The sequence below is a fragment of the Tiliqua scincoides genome, chromosome 3 (genome assembly GCF_035046505.1).
Source record: "Tiliqua scincoides isolate rTilSci1 chromosome 3, rTilSci1.hap2, whole genome shotgun sequence".
Classification (NCBI taxonomy): domain Eukaryota; kingdom Metazoa; phylum Chordata; class Lepidosauria; order Squamata; family Scincidae; genus Tiliqua; species Tiliqua scincoides.
In genome coordinates, this window is record NC_089823.1 from 75,858,147 (window position 1) to 75,878,794 (window position 20,648).

At 41.0% G+C, this 20,648-nt stretch overlaps 1 protein-coding gene across 3 annotated transcripts in view; it reads left to right on the forward strand.

Moving 5' to 3' along the window:
* ACOT9 (acyl-CoA thioesterase 9) overlaps positions 1-17,761 on the forward strand; it is a 30,466-nt gene extending 12,705 nt beyond the window's left edge. For 2 of the 3 annotated variants that reach the window (XM_066622428.1, XM_066622429.1), the window contains 12 exons: positions 662-832; positions 930-967; positions 2,079-2,162; positions 4,403-4,506; positions 6,324-6,397; positions 7,631-7,698; positions 12,058-12,169; positions 13,034-13,124; positions 14,327-14,412; positions 16,216-16,303; positions 16,485-16,635; positions 17,344-17,761. In XM_066622428.1, the coding sequence (XP_066478525.1) occupies positions 662-832; positions 930-967; positions 2,079-2,162; positions 4,403-4,506; positions 6,324-6,397; positions 7,631-7,698; positions 12,058-12,169; positions 13,034-13,124; positions 14,327-14,412; positions 16,216-16,303; positions 16,485-16,635; positions 17,344-17,408 (1,132 nt within the window). In that variant the 3' untranslated portion in view covers positions 17,409-17,761. The remainder of the gene's footprint in view (positions 1-661; positions 833-929; positions 968-2,078; positions 2,163-4,402; positions 4,507-6,323; positions 6,398-7,630; positions 7,699-12,057; positions 12,170-13,033; positions 13,125-14,326; positions 14,413-16,215; positions 16,304-16,484; positions 16,636-17,343) is intronic. The other variant, XM_066622431.1, reaches the window with a different exon arrangement.
* Positions 17,762-20,648: the final 2,887 nt, after the last annotated feature.

The following is a 20,648-nucleotide window of genomic DNA, read 5'->3' on the forward strand; positions in this document are numbered from 1 at the left end:
TTCTTCTCTCCCCCTCTAACAACCATTGATATAAGAGTTAAGCAGAACTTCTACTGATTTTTTTGAGTAGTTACCTTTCTGTGTGGAGCAGCCATGAGGGATGGAAAAGGAAAGCTCAGTGTATCCTTCAGAGAAAACCCTTAACTGATCCTGTCTGAAGCACTGAGGTTTGTTATACCCAGAGCCTCAGAGGGGAATTTTATTGGGGTATACAAATGCCCCTTGGGCCCCTTTCCTTCTCCCTTCAAATGAGATTCCTGGGTCCCCTTTCTGGGCTCCCTTTTTGACCCTTTTTTGGGCTTCCTTTTTGACTTTGTGCCCAGTTACTATACTCCCTGCACCCCTCTCTCAGAGGCCATGGTTACACCTCCAAATATAATTGGAAAGTATCATTATGATGTGCTCATAGTATACATACCTTCTCTTATAATTCCTTAAAACAAACCCTGTAAGGAAGTTTGTTTTAAGACTTATCGACCTTAAGTTGCAAAAATGGCTTGAAGCTTATGGTGGCTTGCCTCAAGCTGCTTTGTGCTCATGGCTAAACTAAGATTTGAACTAGTAACTTCCAGCCCTGTGCTGGTCTACTTGTCCTGCATTTTGTGATCTGCTCGCTACCTTCTTGTTTTGTCTGTTTTTTGACTCATTTTCTCCCCTTCAGAGACCACGTGCAAGCAATGAACGAAAGGAAAGCACTACATACGCTCCTTGCCAAAAACCAGGCTGACCTACCTCCTAGGAGAATGAAAGACAGCTATATAGAAGTTCTCCTGCCTTTAGGAAGCCAACCTGAAATAAGAGAAAAATATCTGAATGTCCACAACTCTGTCAGGTACTAGCAGTAGTTTTAATATTGTGGACAGCTGCCTGTTTGGTGCATTACCACACTTGCTGTGTTTCATTAATGTGTAACATTTGATCTTGACTAGGTTTGGGCGAATTCTTGAAGATCTGGACAGCTTAGGAGGTATGTATGTGCTGCACCAATTCATTTTGCTGGTAATTAGAGTACTTGAATCTTGGGCTTGTGTCATTAGAGATCCCAGTTCAGTTTCTGCAGTAAGACTGGATATTAAATTATCCTAATAACTGAATAAACTATTTAGCACTTGGAACATGCAAAGTTCTTACCATCTTAACATCAAAATGTTTTGCAGAAGAGGAGTGTGAGGCCAAAAGTTGGACATTAGGCAAGATTGGTAAATGAGGAGAATGTGAATGTTTTGGGGTGTTTGCTTTTGCATGTGTGGTAACGTTCTAGTTGGGAGCTTGTGCATCTCCCTCCCAATACTCAGATGTATGAGGCCCAGGTGTTGGTTCTGCTCCTGACTCTCCCTATGGAGAATATGTATGAATTTTGGCTTGAGCCCTTCTGTAAGAACATAAGAACAGCCCCACTGGATCAGGCCATAAGCCCATCTAGTCCAGCTTCCTGTATCTCACAGCAGCCACCAAATGCCCCAGGGAGCACACCAGACAACAAGAGACCTCATCCTGGTGCCCTCCCTTACATCTGGCCTTCTGACATAGCCCATTTCTAAAATCAGGAGGTTGTGCATACACATCATGGCTTGTAACCCATAATGGATTTTTCCTCCAGAAACTTGTCCAATCCCCTTTTAAAGGCATCCAGGACAGATGCCGTCACCACACCCTGCGGCAAGGAGTTCCAGAGAAACTCCAGAGAAACTGTAGGAAGCAGAGAAAATGGAAGTTCATATCACTTTTGCTTCCAACTGATCCATTGATTTTATGCACAGTGTTCAGTCTCCTTTGGTTCTTTGGACAAGCTACAATGGAAGTGCACATGTTTAGAAAGAAGCGAATGCCATTAAAATGGGAAAGCCTTCCTTCCTAACTCATATGATTATTTGTCTGTCTGGCAGTTTTATATGTATGACTGAACACATTTGAATATCTAGCGAATGAGACATTTCATGAGCTTCCCTGCTTTGAGCTTTAGAAGGACTTCTCTTTGAACAAAGGCCACATTATTGCTCCACGTCTTTTAAAAACGCATTTATAAATGTCAAGAATACATAATACAAGCAATGTCTTTTTAAAAAAATTCTTTACAGTTCTCATTTGTTATACTCACACGAAACATGAAGCCGCTCAAAGATCTCCTTTATCAATTGTGACAGCGTTGGTGGATAAAATTGGTACGGTATTTTTTTTACTTGTTAATATTTTTACTTGTTAAATGATTTACTTTTTGCCTGAAGTGGGAGTTTGCACTGCTTTGAATTACAATAGGAAAACTTGACCACTGTTACTGGGGAGAAGAGAAGAAGCTCTTCCATACCCTTTGGATGAATTTTAGGAGAAGTTGGTGTGGTGATCAGTGACCACTTGTTGCAAAAAGTGACATCTGCGCATTAGTTCCCCTTCTTCTAGGTGACATCTAGTTAGAGAAACACATGACATTTGCATTTCCCACTATCACTCTTCCTGCATCAGTCAGTTATATAGAGCAGGGTTGCAGAATGTGTAATCTTGCATCTCACATTTCCCTAACTGGACATTACACCAAGAAGAGAGCAGATGAGCTAAATTGCTGCTGCTGACACATCATGGGAGTCTGTGCCTTCCTGCCCTCAGCCAAACAGCTCGACAGCATCCTAGTTGCCTCTGCAGTTAAGTCAAGTATAGCTGAGGGACAGCCCAATCCTGGGCTGCCCAGTATGCGGGGCTGCAGCAGCGCAGAAAATGACTGCCACTGCATCTTGCGCGCTTCACAGGCACCTCCAGCAGCTCCTCGGGAGATAGGGACTTTCGTCCCCTTCCCCTGGGTAAGCTGAGTAGCCCTGCAATGGGGCTACTTGATTCCAACCGTTGGATTGGCATAGAATTTTGAGCCTCTGTTGGGCTGGCGGCCTGAAATTGAGACTTAGGATCCTGTGGAGCTTGCTCCACTGGTCCCGTCTCCCTTCCCTCTCTCCCCCTGGAATGCCTCCTCCCCACCCTCTCCCTACCCTCCCTCTGCCTCCCCCCTACACCAAAAACCTTTCCCCCCCTCCCCCCACACCTCCACCTACCTCACTGCTGTTCGGCGGTCTGTGTGCCAGCTGGTGCTGGGCTACCACCAGTGGAGCACCGGCACTAGGGCTCGCAAAAGTGCCTTACGGAACGTTTGCAACAGTGCACACCAGTGGTGAGCTGGCACGCCGATTTCAGGATTGGGCTCGGAGACAGCAAGATGGCAGAAAGATGTGGATCTGTTGCCAAGGTGACAGAGGTGCTTCCTTTTCTGCCAGGACACTTAAATGTTTCAGGGGTTGGTTCTCCTGTCTGGCTTGTAGCTAATTTTTCCTAAGTCAGTGAGGGAGGATCGGCTCCTGAGCTCTCCAGCACCCAAGGAGAGCAGGGTGATGAGAGGAGAGTGCTGATGTCAGCCAGGGAGAGACAGAAGGAGGACACTGGTTGGAATTACCCTCTTCTCTTTCCTTCAGCAACTGAGGTGGACTGAGAGTCAGTCCAGGGAAAGCCAGGCTAGCTCTTTTCCATTCACCACACTGCCTTTTAGCTGGCAAGTGTGCATTTATTGTAACTTCTAGTACGAGCCACAAGTAATTTTATATACAACAAAATACAGAGAGCAAGTTTCCCGATTGCTGTGTTCTCGATCTTGGAAGATGTGTTGGGGATACGGTTCTTCTAATGATCCTTAGACACATCTTGTGTTAGAAGGCAAATTGTTAACCCCCAGAAAACATCTCCAGACTTGGCTTCTGCCATCTGCCTGAACATTCCTAGATGTTTAGAATATAATGTACTGTTGAATGTACCATCAGGCAAAGGCCTCATATGACCTTATGTACATTTTGCACACTTACTTGGAGCTCCTCTCTTGGGAGTCACAAACTCTTACGGGTACGTTCTGCTTCATTTCCAAATTCCAAATAGTGCCATGTTGTGTAATAAATTGCCAGTTTTGAGGAGATACTAAGAAATTTTTTAGTGACTTGATGCTTTGTTTGAAAACATTTTTGGCATGCTTCAGATATAACCTTGTGACTATCTTCCTTGCTTTAAAAGTAAATAATTTTTTGTTCCTGCAAATTATGTAATCCAGAATTTACTCTTTGCTAACTAGATACTGGTTATATCTAATGCATATGTATTATTTACTACTTTTATATCCGTTTATGTCTGACCCAGATACATGGAATATCAAAACATGTAAGGTCATTGTTCTTCCATAGTTGGTACCCCAAATTTCTCTGCTTCTTACATTTTGGGGGGAAATGTAGATCAGAACTGTTTCTACCTTTTCATATGTGCTCCTGTTGTTTGGTATTTTAGGACTTGTAAGAACTAACAAATCTAGCGACTCTTCCTTTTTACGTTTAATTACTCATGTTCGGGTTCTGTGCCCTGACTCCTCTTCATTCGTTTTTAGGTTTAAGGAAGGAGATCATTCATCCAGATTGTGATATCAAGTTTACTGGGAATGTTTCATGGGTAGGAAGGACATCAATGGAAGTGAAGATGCACATGCTTCAGGTGAGCACAGTGAGTAAAAACAAGCACCAGAAAAAAGGGGGAATTTCTTGAAAGAATCTGAAAGGCCCAACTCTTTGGGGCAAAGAAAGCTTCTTGATACTTGCTAGAAATTCCACTGGTTATGGTGACTCAAAAAAATACGATGTCTTGGAGTTGTCATGATATGTGTATATATACATGCCGACTGAGGGTAATACTTCCTGCATCTGATGAAGTGCCCTCTAGTCCATGAAAGCTTATGGTACAATAAATGTGTTAGTCTTTAAGGCAAGTGTTCCCAATTTTGTGGAGCTTGAGAGTGCCATGAGAATTCTGAGAAGGGATGGTGGACACCATTGCAAAATGGCTGCTGATGGGGCACTGAGAAGGACTACATTCACCTCTGTGAATCTGTGCTTCTCCCTATCCTCTGAACATGTCAAACTACACTGTCATACATGTAAGGTGGGTTCCAGCTACCATCAGCTATGTGAGGTCAGGGTCACTGTAACCTCTTCTTTCTGCTTGGGGTTGGAAGAGTCTGTCAACTGGCAGTCCTCAGGCTGAACTACTGGAGGAAGAAGGAGCAAGGAGCTTCCTTGCTGACATTTTTGCTTAATTTCTCCCCCTGTCCTCTATACATACATTCCCTAACAGTAACACAACACACTCGTGCCTTTTCTGAATACTGGGCTGATTAAAGCTTTTTTGATGGGAGGACAATTGCTCTTTTAAAGAACTAAGCAGGATAATTTAAGTAAAAGCAAAGGAAAATGTTATTGGGCATAAAAATGTGACAAGCAACAGAAGACAAATTGTTTAGTTGAGATCAAGAGAGAACATTTCAAACCAAGTTAAATCAGATTCTGTCCACCCCTATCTGCTAGGGGCACTTACAGAAATTCAGCATCACTCAGCACTCTTTACACCTTGACCACAGTGGAAGTGACAGCTTTAGGAATTAACCTTGTCCTGACCCGAAAGTACTGGCATTTCTCTTCTCTTGATGGGCATCTTGCAACTTAATGCAGCTGGTCTGCTCTCTCTTATCCCATTTTTGGGGAGACTAGCCCCCCAACTCTGATAGATTGGTTTGAAATTAATGGACCTCCAAATTTCCTGTTCCCAAGTCAAGTGGGTTGACAGGACCAATGATCAGGTGTGAGATAAACCCAGCAGCAGTGGCAAACCTCCGATTCATTTGATGGGGCAAATGCCCTGGGCTCAAGCCTTTAGGACCCCGTGGAAGCCTCTCTGAGGCACCTGATGGGGTCGGAAACTGTACTTCTGGTTTTCCGGAAGCACAGTTTAAAGCAACAGGGAAGCCTCAGGAAGCTTGCCCAACACAGCCTCCGGTCACGCAAGGCTCTGTAAGCTTCAGATAAGTGGAGGATTTGCACTGGGGGAGCCATCCTGGGCTTTTGCCATGGGTCTCTTTTGTCATGGGCTGGGGAGGTCTGCCACTGCCCAGTAGGGATCCAGGAAGGTGTTGGTCAAAGTTATTATTTCCCTAGTGAGATCAGTATAGATTTGAGGGAGGAATGTGTAAGATATGTGACCCAGAGCTCGGCACTCAGTGGAGGATGGGGTGACCTCAGTGTAGAGTGCTCTCATTTAGGAAACAAAGAGGGTTTCCTCAGAAGTCAGGTGCTTGTTCATGAGAGACTCACATAGGTGTTATTCTTATTTCACAGGTGTTATGCAGTTGTCAGAAGATTCAGCCCTAAACTTTAATGACTTTTTGGTCTAGGTTTTTGAAGATTTTTGAAGGCTGGTTACCATCAATGGACATGAAATAGCTTGTTAAACATAATTTCCCTTCTATATTTTTCTCTTAGTTACATGAAGGTGTTTACAGCCCAGTGTTAGATGCAACATTTGTCATGGTGGCCCGTGACCCAGAAAACAAAAGGTAACATTTCCAGCAGGCCCTTGGAAATAATTGTGGAGTGCAAATGACGTTTGGTTCTGTCCAAAGAAAGTAGCTGTGGCTAAACCCCATTGAAATCAAAGAGATATGTTCGTTGCTAATCCTATTAATTTTAGTGGATTTAGCCTCGATTAACTTTCTTTGACTGCAAGTTACGACCCAAAATCTTTTGGAGGTGGAGGTAGAAGAAAACTGTAATTATCGTGTTGGCTTTGTTTAAATCATAAGACCTAGAAACAGGTATGCTATTAAAATTGTTTGAGAGGAGAAGAATGACGAACCTCACAATCCTGTACTTGTCTATTCAGAAACAAGTGTCATTGTATTCAGTGAGCCCCTACTCTCAAGAAACTGTGTATTGACTTGCAACCTTATTCAGTGACCTCTACATGTCTACAGGCTTCTTGGCCCCTTTGGAGACATACAAAACTCATTCTCCATAAGTATGACTTTCTTCTCATTCAGAGTAGGAAACATAATGCATTTCATACAGAATGGATTGGAACCCAATTGGAATTTTCCTGTAATAATTTGATTGAAATGGTTCCTGTAACAGGCAAGGTTATAAGCATTTGTTTTGGCAAAAGACAACTAGCATACTTCAGTAGTCCTATCTACCAAATGTCTCTTTTAAAGCCAGCATAAAGAGGGAGAGGGAATGAAAGTAAGTGGCTTTTGTAGTATGCTTGGTAAATTGCCAGAGATGAGCTTCCTAACCCAAGAATGAGTCGTATTCAGAAGAGTTTGAAATGAGTGTGGCTGTAGGGGAAGCTGGAAAGGACCATTGCTCGTATATTGTTCATAATGGAGGTTCCCAGAATTGTGCATGTGCACACATGGAGGCTGAACCCCTTTTGAGCCTTGAGCCCTGGTTCTGCAAAGCAAAAGGCAAAGTTGAGCACTTGTCTCCTTCTTACTTACTCAGGGCTGTTCCCAACAGTATTTTCCCTACTCAAAATCTGAGAACATTCACTGGAAGGTAGCCAGAAAATCATAGCAGCTGCATGTCTTTGTAATGGGAGGGTAGTTGGATGTGATTAGATGGTGGCCAGCACCAGCAACATTCCTTCCTCAAATGAGCATTTGAAAGCCTCATTGATTTCTGAGGAAGTTACACATGTGTAACTGTGTGCATGATTGCAGTCAAAGGAGGGTCTATTCACTCATGTATTCCAGATCATACAGTTCTGAATTTTTTTTTGTATGTATCTGTAGGGCAGCATATGTGAACCCACTGATTCCTGAAGGCCCAGAAGAGGAAAAAATCTTCAAGGAAGGAGAATGTATGCAATTTTTTGTTTCAACTCTTCTTTTGTGTTAATGAAGTTCAAAGCTGTACAAATGCACTTTTTTGGGTTCTGGCCCATTTCTTAAGTTTCTTAGGGTTGTATCCTAAGAAAGTCATGACTCAGCACCATTGAAATCCATAAGACAAGTTAGTCTTGACAACTTAAATTCAACTGATTTCAATGGGATGTTGGAATCTTAACTTTCTTGGAACATAACCGATTGGGACACTGTTGTGGAAGATCGAAGTGGTTAAATAGGGAAATAATTGTCTTTCTTGGTTTGTCACAAATCAGTCACCCATTTAAGACTTAGTAGATTGGATAATTAAAGCAGTAACAATGAAAGAAAATATATATAAAATTTTTTATAGATGGTACCTGTCTCCAGATAGGTTGGCAAAAATGTATCCCCGAATATGTAACAAATGTTGGAAATGTAAGGAGGCAATAGGATCTTTTTATCACATGTGGTGGCTTTGTCCTAAGGCAAAAGAATTTTGGGAAAAAATACATAGAAATATCCAAACTATTTTTAATTGTGTTATACCCTTCGAACCAGAATTGTTTCTATTAAACATTTTCCCTGAAAGCTATAATAATGATTTCAGACATATTTTGTTATATGTAATTATTGCAGCAAGATTAATTTATGCTAAGATGTGGAAGAATTCAGAAATTCCCATTATAGAGATGTGGATCAAGAAATTGTATGAAATTATTAAAGTAGATGTTTTGATGGAAAGACTGAGGGATGGCGGGATGGAGAGAATGCAGCAATTATGGAACCTGTTATACAAGTGGTTGGATAAACGATTATGAGCTATTTAAGTGATGATAATTATAGAAGCAAAATAGTATTAGCTACAGTTCTGCGCTTTCCTAGTGTTTTTCCCTTTGTATTACCCTTAACATATGTATTTTTGATTTTTCCTGTACCCATATCTTAAATTAAATTAAAAAAGAACAAAACAGGACTTAAAAAAAAAAGACTTTGTAGATTGTCTATTTCCCAGTATATTGACAGCCCAAGAGAGTACAACAGATGCTAATTTGAACTACTTTGGACTTAATTTGGAATAATTTTTTAAAAATAACTTTTTATTATGCATAGGGTTAGTTAAGGGGGTTTGTCTTGAATCTGGGTTTCAAATAATTTTGTATTTTTTCCCTAGTTTTTTTGTTGCTCCTTGTGCTTATAATTTAAGTATCAGTGAAAATGTCCTTTTGACTTTCTGTGTGGAAGATTTCCTTTTAAAGGGAACTATGCTGTGTTTTTGTTTTAGGGTTAAACTGGGTTACTTTTGTCATGCTGTTTTAAAATAACTGGGAAGAAGCTGTCTTCTCCAGAGAAAGTTCAAAATAATAATGAGTCTCATTATTCTGAGAACTCAAGTGGATAGCAAAAAATGCACCAAAACAAATCAATCTAAAAAACAAATCCCTTTTGCTCTGGTGGTTTAAAAACAGCCTTGCTGACCTTTTGAAATGCACACAGAGGCAATCAGTCTCTCCAGGTGCTTAGGCTTCACTAGAAGACAGCAATCCCTCCCTTCACCAGGAGCCCCAGTGATAATCACTGCCATTTAACCTTCTTTCACGTGTTCATAGGGAAGGGAGGGGTTTGCCCTGTGCCTGGAGAGAGAACTATTGAGGGATTGTCAATCTGCTGTCCTCTCTTGCATTAATGAGGCTGTTGTTAAAGGACTGTTTTCCTTTAATTTAAAGGCTACTTCTCATTATGTTGAGATAGAAAAAACTGTGGATAATTGGGTTATACCTGTAATCGCTTGTATTGTGTTGTCTTTCTACAACAGTAAAAAGCAGTTTTTAAAACTGATTTTAAAGAAGTGCATTTTTTCCCTTCTCCAGGGATCAGCACATTCCTTCTCATTTGCAGGGGCCATTTGTGCTGAGTCAAATCCGTGTATAATAAGATTGCACCTGTAATTTAAAGTGACCTCATTATTTTCAGTATCTAGCTCTCTGGTTGATTAATTTTAAAAGATTCTAGGATTGTAGAGCCCCCTATAGTGTGCCAAGAGCTTGTGCTGGGGTACCAGGAAATTTTTTTCCCAGTAGCAGGTCTTTACTGAGGACCACTTCTGAAATGTCCTTGACTGTCCACAGCACCTTGTTCAATGCAAGAGACCACTTAAAAATTGTTGGTCTCAGAAGTATTCTGAGGCATGTATGGAATTCCCTTTTGATCAGAGATATAGCGTTGGAAGTGAACCTTAGGGTACCCTTCTGCAGTTAGAATATCCATACTGAAAGCATCCCTGAGAGATATGTTAATAGAAAGGTAACCTCCAAATAAAACCTTCTTCAGCGGTGGATTGCACAGCTGAACTTCTGTTCTTTGTTAAAATGTTCCTTTTTGTTGTTCAAATGTGTTGGTTTAAGTTTTTATTTATTTTTGTTGTCCTCCAGTGGATATAATGAACAACAGTATCTGCCTCTGTTCTTTCTGACATAGTTTTTAAAAAGTGCAACTTTGTCAAGGTATCTCTGTCTCCTTTGTGAGGGAAAAGGGGTATATTGTTCCTGTGTATCTAACCCAGCCTTTCTCAAACGGTGGTTCATGTGCCAATTTCAGGTGGATCCACATTCATTTCAATGTGTATTTTATTTTTAATAGATTTGCTACCATGATAAGTGACTGCTTTTGGGGCAATGTTACAGATTTGTACTTATAACAGGTTACTAAGTATATGCTTTTAACAATGAATGTCAGTGGGACTTACTCCTGGGTAAGTGTGAATAGGATTGCAGCCTTTGGGATGTTTGTGGAATTTTTTTTAAGCTGATCAGCCGCTTTTTGGTAGGATTAGGAGGGTTCTTCTTTATTTTAAATAATTTTTAAAACTTATTGCAAACTTATAATTTATTTAATTAAGGGCGCAATCCAAACCTTTAGATAGGCCGGCCCAAGTGGAGGGTCGCAAACGTGCCGTAAAGCACACTTGCGCCTCCTCGAGGGGAAGTCAGGCTGGCGCTCTGAGAAGCGCTGGCCTATGGAGGCTGACAGATGCCTCCAGCCAGCTTCTCCTCAGCTGCTTATGTCGGCCCGCCTGCGCCGACTCAAGCGGAAAAGATAGGTGTGGGGGGGTGGAGAGGCGAAGGGAGGGAGGCGTTCCTGGGCAGGGGGAGGGAGGGTGATGGGTGGCCAAGGGGGCAGGTGGGCGAGGAGAGGGACTGGGATCCGGCAGTTATGCTGGATCCCAACCCCCGTCCCCGGGGAGAACAGAGTAGCTTCAAGCTGCTTTGCTCTCCTTGGACTTGTGCCACCTCAGGAGGTGGCGCAAGTCTGAGGAGACCCATTGTGGCCAGCAGCCCTTACCCAGGGGTAAGGGGAAAAGTTTCCCCTTGCCTTTGGCTAAGTCGCTGCTGGCCACAGTCCTGCGCTGGATACAACGCAAGCCTCCTGGCTTGCCTGTTCCAGCACAAGTTAGGATTGCACCCTAATTTGTTTAAAAATTTCCTGCTTGGTGATGTCACTTCTGGCCATGACATCACTTCCAGGTCAATGACATTTCCTATGGGTTCCCATGTCATTCTAAAAAGTGGGTCCCAGTGCAAAAAGGTTAGAGAACCACTGATCTTCTTAGTGGTTCTTCTAATCTCTTCCATATGGATGAGTTCATCACCTATAAAGTGTTATCAAATGACGATTTGCATGTGCAAAATGTCCATCACCAATAAAATGGTCAGACCTACTTTGCTCCTTATCACTTGGATGTTCCCTTAGTCACAGGGTTATTCACTAAAGGGAGTTCACATTTTTATCTAAAGCTCACGTAAACTATCAAGTTACAAGGATGTATGAGTTGACCTTAGGTGAAATTAAGAAATTGTTCCCCTCCTCATTTCTGTGATAAGATAGAAATTGGCAGTTCTGCTTAGCAGGGCTCTTTTTCCATGTAGGCAGATAAAATAAATACAGTATAGAGGAGTATCCTGGTTCGCTTTAAGTTCCCTGTGGCAGAAAAGCACATGAAAAATGAGAAATACTCCATTTGTTTTCTGACAAGACCAACGTAACAAATAGCCTGAGGTGTACAGAAGACACAAGCACATCCACTAGGGAATTGTTCACATCTCTTTTCCCAACTACCCAAACTTTCTTCCAGCTAAGCACCATTTCCAAAATTAAGAATTTCAATAAGATGTTACTTCTTTCCTTGAGGTGGTATGTCCAAGTCAGGCCTCTAACATAGCCTATAGAAATCTCTAGAGTGCCATCAGTTTTTAAAGTAGAAAGAGACTGGGTAATCCTACTGGAGACTATTATTACTCAGCAATTTTCCACTAGCCTTATTATCTGTTTTTCTTTCTGTTTGTTTAATCAATTAGTAAACAAGAGCAGAAGAACTGACTTCAGTAAGGCCTCGTTGCTCAAAATGGCACCTACTGCAGAAGAAAGAAACATTGTCCATAGCATATTTCTTAACACGTTGGACCCAAGGTAAGGGTACAATGAGTAAAGTTTGCAACTACTTATGACAATTGTTCAGAGATCGCTGATTGACATTAGGATTGCGCCCTAAGATGTTCCCCAACTCTGCAACATCAACTCCACCTCTGTGCTTCCTAGGAACAAGAGAAAATATTCATGCCTTCCGAAATGGAACTAATACAAAACAGGGTAGACCTGCCCCCCCCCAAGAGTTGTTGTGGTCATACTTGTTGAGAAAAAGGAATGGGTAGAGTTGTTAAAATCTAAGTATGAGGTGGACTTGTGTTCTCCGAAGAGCAGCCATACATAACCAGAAAGTTCATGAAAAACTTGCTTAGCATAGAATCATAAAATAATAGAGTAGGATGGGACCTTGAAGGACTTTTTGTCCAACTTCCTGCTTAGCACTGTCAACTACAGTATCCCTGACATATGACCATCTCTGCTTGAAAGTCTCCAGTGAGAGAGAGCCCACAACTCCATGAGGCAGACTGTTCTGGTGTCAGACAGCTCTTACTGTTGGGCAATACTTCCCAATGCCTAACCTAAATCTGCTTCTCTGTAGTTGTAACCCATTGGTTCTGCTCTCAAGAATCACCTAAAGCAAGACCTTCCTTTCTTTTGCATGACAGCTGTTCAGATACTTTGACAGCTGTCATATCTCCCCTTAGTCTTCTCTTTTCCAAGCTAAACAAGAGAGAGCATGCAAGCCTAAGAGCCACTCTCAAACTCAGTTCTCACTCCCTATCCCATTTTGTGTAGAGGTAAAGTAACATTAAGTAGCCTCAAGTAGGGATTGGAAAGAAGCTTGTTGGATAATACTGGAATGAGACCATGGCCTTCGTTGTATAAATTATGTCTCCCATTTCATAGGACAATCAGTTTTCGAAGTCGTTTAGTACCACCCAATTCGGTGTGGATGGAAGATGCAAAATTCAAAGGTTTGGAGATCTGCCATCCTCAGGTATTTACTGAACTATAACATGAGAAGATAATTGAGTGAATGAGGTGGGTTTTTTGGGGGGGGAGGGGGACTGTTGGTAAATAAATGCTCAGCCCCTAATCTAAGATGGCATATTTGATGGAACTTCATTCCTGTGTCAAATATTTCTGTTCAAGTAACAAAGTAGTTTTGATAAATTTTCATGGTCGTGAAATTAGTCTTGAGTCATTTTCAGTGGTTAGCGTAATTTTAGCTTTGAAAAAGGGATTTATATCTGTATCATAATCTAAAGTGATTCCTGGCTGTGGCGGAGAACACGTCAAGCATGTCCTGCAGACACTGCTGCTTAGTGATTGGTGCTATGGCTGCCTTCCAGCACTGGCTAGCATATTACATTTTATTATTTAGCATATTACGTTCACATTTTAAGGAAATTATCACCCCATTCCACAACTGGGTGTCAGTGTGGATTATGCTACGCAGAGGCTGTACCATTTGTACAAAGCAATCTGTTGTCTGTGGTCCAGCTCTTTTCTGACCCTCGTCAAAACCATGACATTCATGCAAAACAACCCTGTTGGGCTGTACACCCAAAAGATTTGGATGTGCTTTTGAATGAGTTACTAGTAACTCAGCATACTTCTTAGTCTTTTGCTCCTCCAGTTTTACTCCCTGCAATGGCAACTAAAAAACAAATTTTGGTCATTGCAGGACATCTGTGAAAGAGCTCATATATACTGGTATGAGATTTAAGCATAGTAATAACTAAATCAGTGACATCGCTTCCTGCCCTCCCTTTTAAATCATTGGACTGCATTTAATGCTTCATGATGATAATGACTTAAGAATATTTATATTCCACTTTTCAGCAAGAGTAGTTGACAAAGCGGTTTTCATGGTAAAAGAAATCAAATTGTCGCTATCACCAAATTGCAACATATTGTTGGAGTAGCATTCCTGTAATTTCAGTGTCATATAATCTTGCAGGATCACAAAAGTCAGTGACATCTTACTTGGTAGCATAGCACGCTGTAGGATTGGGCCATTAGTCAAACTTATGTCCTGGTCCTCCCCATCTTTACTTTGGAGCCTTATAGCTTTCAGAAAATCATACTTTCAAGAAAACATGCACAATAATGTAATTGACTCCTTAATAGAGAACTAGAAAGCATTCTGAATCAGCATACAATGTTCACTGTTTGTCTTGTTATCTCTGGATATAGGAACGCAATATTTTCAATAGAATCTTTGGGGGATTTCTCATGAGAAAGGCATATGAACTTGGATGGGCTAGTGCCTACAGCTATGGGTAAGTGGTAAGTTGGCAATACGTATAATACTCATGCCCATCAAGTTTCATGGGCAAGAAGGATTTTTCCTTCCCTGCTGCAGTTAGGTTAGCTACTGGGTAAAAGGGCATCTCTTTTCTCCTTCCTGCTCACTCAATACAATGCGAGCAGGGGCAGACCATAGAAGGACCCTGTAAAGTTATTTATTTTGCAGACCATAAAATGGTACAGTACATTCAAAAATATTTTGACTAATTTTATATACTGGTATATAGACTGTTTTCCTGGTGATGAATGAAAGCTCAAAATGTGCAGGACCATAATGGAATCTTGCATAAGATGGTAATTGCTACATTTTTTTTTACTTTTATCTTTATTGAGGGACATAATTTCAAGTCTTTAGGTCATTAAAATTGTAATATAATAGCCCATGTAATACTTGCATATGCCAAAATGAGCTCTAGATTGGCCCAACCCAGTTCCAAGGCCAGTTTAGTGCTACGTGTTAAAATGTCAATGCATATGGATAATGTCTCCGGATTTTCCAGAGTGAGCATGAAACTACAGCTTGGATGATTCCACAGTAATTGATATTTTATCCTAATTCTAAATTGTGAGCCCTCTGAAGTATTTATACTTGCAAAGCAGAAAAGGAGAAGAGCAAAGTTGTTATGATGAATGAACTCTGGAGTCTCCTGTTGGGGGGAATGTGTAACTGTAAGGGCTAAATGGCCAAGGCTCAGAGCAAAAATAAATAGAGAAGTGGAGGCAAACACCGCTAGCTCTAAAAAGTTGCAACAGACAGAGCCCATTGCAAGAACCACCCTGTTGGGTTCTATACATTGGATGAAATTTCATTGTGAGTCTGCATTTGTTCATGTGGCCTCCTTATCTATGGCCAAATGTCCATCCCAGCCTCTATATATGGTAATGTTGCAAATGTTTTAAGTTGTTTAAAACTGAAGCGCCCTTGCCTATAGAGAGATTCTGTAATCTCAAGCAGTGATTTGCAACTAGAATCACCTTGAATCTTGTGATTACAGAATCTCTCTATAGGCAAGAAACCATTAGTGTTCTCATTGTGTAAGTTGTCAGGTATGTCCTCTTTATTCTGGGTGATGGTCATGCACAGGCTCTTTCAGCTCAAGCAGACAAGTACAGCTTGAAAAGCTATTGATTTTGAGGCTGCAATCCTAAGTACATTTTCCTGGGAGTAAGCCCCATTGATCACATTAGGACTTGAGTAGACGGGATTGCACTGCGAGTATGGTACATCAGGATGATTCAGGTTAAGCTGTGATGGTGTGAAATTCTACACAGTATTTTTTCCTATTCCTATACCTGAATCCGTCTGCCTCCCAATGCAACCTTAGCATGTAATTATTTTGTAATCACTTAGTATATGTACCAGGAAATGGGCCCCATGCAGAGAGTGCTCCTGTATGATTTTGGCCCTGTGAAATCATAATGAAAGCCTTTGCTGCAATAAAAGGTAATGAACCTGAGGCTCAGCTGCAATTTCAGGAGGGGTTCAGTGCATGAGGGTCAATTGAAATTAACACCGTGTAAATTTGTGGTTTTGAGTCTGCCTCATTTGGTTTGATTTCTATAAATCTAGGCTTGAGACTCAGTCATGCCGCAGAAAGCTGTAGGAGCATTCCTCACTGAACATCTATTTCATGTAATGAAATTCTGCTTGAGCTCCCAGAAGTTGTGTATGCAAAAATTCCAATTTTGCGATAGTTTCTGATTTCATATGTCATTTATAATGTAGGATTTCCAATACCACTCTTTAAAAAATGTATTTTTTTCTCCGGCTCTAGAAACTCCAGACCTTATGTGGTAGCTGTAGATGATATCATGTTTCAAAAACCAGTTGAGATTGGATCCTTATTACTTCTTTCTTCTCAGGTAATAGGTTTTTAATCAAACAATTTTTATAGATCACATTAATGTAAATTACTTGTATCACTCTTGACAGTGACTACCAAGCCAGAGAACTCTTGACTTTTTCAAATAGCGAAATGTCATATCCATCTTGTTCAACACAAAGTTTGCAAACCCAATAATTTTTTCCATTCTAATTTTTAAGGTATGCTATACAGAAAAAAACTACATCCAGATTCGGGTACACACAGAGGTGTATGACCCAGACACCAGGGAACACAACACAACCAATGTCTTCCACTTCACATTTATGTTGGACAAGGAGATACCACAGATTGTCCCCAAGACATATGGAGGTATGTGGCTCTTTCAGTGGCTCTCCGGGAATGGTGGTGTGTGTTAATATTTTAATTAGGTTTCAGAGTCATGGCCTTGTGGGAATACAGAGCCAGGAGTGATGTCTTCTCTCTGTTAGATGACAAGGTCTTGCTTTTCGTGTTGCCAGGGTGCTATTCCAAAGAGTACAACATCTTCCCCCATAGAAAGTAGGAACTACTTAATAAGAACTCACAACTTTGGGCTACATTGCTGCATGAAAAGCTACCTTGTCGACTCTTGTACTTAACATATGTGAACAATGCAGAAGTAAGGTTAATTTTCCAGAATAATTCTATAAGACTATGTAGCACTCTTTGCATTCATTTATATAAATGCTGTGGTAGAGTATGTGGCATAACTCATTTGCTCAGGGCACTTAACTTTTGATTGACAACACACAGTAGTGGCCTTTTTGAAGCATTGTGGCTCCTACCATCAGTATAGGAGGTTATAAGGTCCCCTCAGATGTACAGCTTTTTGAATTCCCCCCCCCCCCTTTACTGGGATAACGTAATATTAAAATGGATGCCTCCTTCAGTTTTTTCAGCATTCCCCATCCCAACTTTTGCCTCCTGGGTTGATCTATTTTTATTTTTTGATTTATTTTTATTGTGAGACCATTCAGGGACAAGGGATCTGTAAGAGACTATCACTATAGTTGCTTTGTCTGCTCTCTCTTCTTTCAGAATCCATGTTGTATTTGGATGGAAAGCGGCACTTTAATTCAGCTATGAACGAAAATAGAACATAAGTATGGTACCGTCACAAAATGCTGCCTTTGGAAGGAGATTGATAAGCGGTGTGCCTGGCTCTTTCAGTTTTGACCAAAGGAAATGGGACAGCATTTATATTCTAAAAACAGTTTAATCATGAATGCTATAGTACTGCAGAACACTTGGTTTTATATCCAAATATTGCTTATTTCTATTTATACAAGTCCTTTTAGGTTGACTTCAGTATTTCCCATATTTGTGTGTGTGTGTGCTTTTATACAGAAAAAAAAGAATGAATACAATATGATGACTATCAGTACTAACTGATGAAATGAACAAAGCCAGTTCTGAAAGGTTCGGGGGAGGGTAATAAAATATACTGTGGACTGCTGGTGCTGAACGTTTCTTTTGTTCTTCATAACTCAGATGGTGATCTATACACCATTGAAACTGGTACCAGTTTGCCCTTAAATGTTGTTTTACTCCCATTTATTTAACCAACTTAAATTCACATACACCCACTGGAGGGGATTGGTTGCATAGCCTGGAGGTCACATCCAACCTATGGAGACTTTTACCTTGACCACACACAGCTCTGTATGGTATCTTGCCCATGGATGTCATTCTGAGAGAAAATCAGGTTAAAACTGTTCCAGTTGAAAGACCTGGGTAGGCCAGGTGCCATCTTACTGTCCTATAAATTCCGAGTGGGACTGTCTCAATATCCATTTTATTTTAGTCTTATATAAACAGCAGTCTTCTAGCTGCTCTCTAGGGCAAATCACAATCCATGCAGAAGGCCAAGACTGTCTTCCAGGGAACCTTCAGGTTCCTTGAAAGCTTGCCAGCATTTCTTCATGAGATTAGTAACAGTGGACAAGCTTTTCTGAAAACAGCTTTCCTCATCATACTGGAATGTTCCAAACACAATGCTGGGAGGCAAGGTCATAGTACAGTTCTATGAGAACCCCTATGTATCCTGTTGACAATGGGTAGAAAATGCTGGATTGCCCCTTTTATGATAGCATCTCCATTGTCAACCCGTGAATCTATTATGTGTGTATTAGGTATTACCAAATCAATATTTTTACCTTCATTGAAACTTCCTTTGAATGAATGTGGTTTGTGGAGAAAGTGTAGTTGGGAAATCTCAGGCCAATCTCACTCAGGTTGATGAGATGACAGCTTGAATATCTCATCACCTTCTGAGAAGGAATGGAACACAGAAGTTGCTGTGAAGGCTCCTTCTTAGATCAAGCTCACCAGATGCACCCTGCCTGGAGTCAATGTTTCTTCTGAGGATAGGTCTTTGGACCCCTTCACCCAGCTGGGTTTGATGATGGAAACTTAGAGATGAACTTCTTTCCCACCCTGTTTTTATCTCTTAGTGAATGTTTCCTCTTCACTGTGTCAGTTGCATTTTGAAGTTTTTACATTTGTTTATTAGTTGGGTAATTTTTTCCGCATCTCTAGTAGCACTTTCAAAACTTGTGACTCCCCCTGGTGGATGTCTGAAGTAAATACAGTTCTACCTCCACTGTGGATGTAACCAATTACCTCACATTACTGGATGTCCTCCTCCACCCAAGAATTATAGACTATTAAATCTTAGGTATTTTAGTGTTTCAATGAGTATCTAGTGTGTTGATTTTATTGTCTTGGGTTTTAGTAGCTGTTAGCCATCATGAGTCATGAAATTGTATAGGCTTTGAAGTTCAGTGAACTGACAATGAATACATTCCACTGATTTGAAATAAATATTTTGGATCAGTGTGGTAGGTTGGATATCTATATATGCACTGTACTGTTCCTTCCAAAAATATATTGTATGCCTGTATTTCAACTAATTAACTGCAGTCTTTCCCAAGCTGCAGTAACTGAATTTGGAATATAATCTCAACTTGACACCATTAACAGCAGCACTTGAGAGTTTTACATCTCTTGGCTCTAAAACTCCAGCTTACAGTTAAGGCTTTATGGAGAACTTTAAAGCAAGTAAGACTGTGAAGTGTTCCTAGAAGAGATACTGAAAGGCTAAATAGAAACAAGGCTCAAACCTCTTCAAATTACATGTTGGAAGATAAAATAAACCATCTCTTGAAAGTAAGATTTATGGTGGGGTAGAAAACATTTAAAAAAGTATTTTATTTCAAGCTAAAACTAAGGATGCAGGGACTAGAATGGCATTCTCATGAAGTGCAACTCCAGCCTCAGTGCAACTGGATCACAAGGAAATGAAGAGAATATTCTTTTTCAGTTTTCAAGGCAGCTGTACAGAATGGGGACTGAATTTTTCCCCCCTTTTCTTGTGGTGCAATCCTATATTTCAGAAAGGCCAGTATGAATGGTAGAGGATATAGCATAAGGTACTGGTGCAACAACAGTCCTGCTAGCACAACTACCCCTGTTGATGTAGCTCTAGTTCTGCAGATGGCTGCGCTGTGGATATCACAGACATATCGCCAGTGCAAGCCTCCAAATTGGGCAGGATGAGGAGTGAACATATCCTAAATCTTCTCCCACTGATGGGCATGCTCCAAATGTGCTAGAAGGCTCTGCTGGTTTCAGAGCTGGTGTGCCAATTCAAAATCGCGTTCTTAAAAAATGAGGAACACCAGAAAATCTCATCTCCTGCCTCTCTATTCCACCCACTTTCTTATGGCAAAACATAATAATAATACAGGTATTTATATACCGCCTTCCTTGGTCGTCAGTATTCTCAGACTTTAATTCAAGGCGGTTTACATAGGCACTGTTCTAAATCCCCATGGGGATTTTTACAATTGAAGAAAGGTTATGTCTTTCAAGAACCACAACATTTCAGATGGATCTTTTCTGATCTGGTATCACATTCTGGCCTGCAGTTGCCTCCCACGCAGGCTGACAAGCAGCTCCTTCATCTCTCACTTGAAGGGGGGCCAAGATGCTTCTCATACCAAAGAGCAGGTGGAATAACTTGGCTCAGATTGTCAGCTGGTCTTGCCACATTACAAGTGGCCTCGAATTGGCAACCTTTGGATGTTATCTTTAGGCAAACAGGCTCTACCCTCTAGACCAGACCTCCTGCAATATACTGGTAAAACATAGGCAATACACTGCACTCTGCAGACAATTGTAACACCCCAACCCCAGATGACATGGCAAGTGGCATGGGGCTAAACATCTCTGGAACCACAGGAGTCCTGAGTCACATATAAGTCCAAGCCCTGTGTACTGCTCATTCTTACTGGTCTGTCCTATTGCCTCCTATCCAGGTATGGCTGTTCTGTGTATTGTGC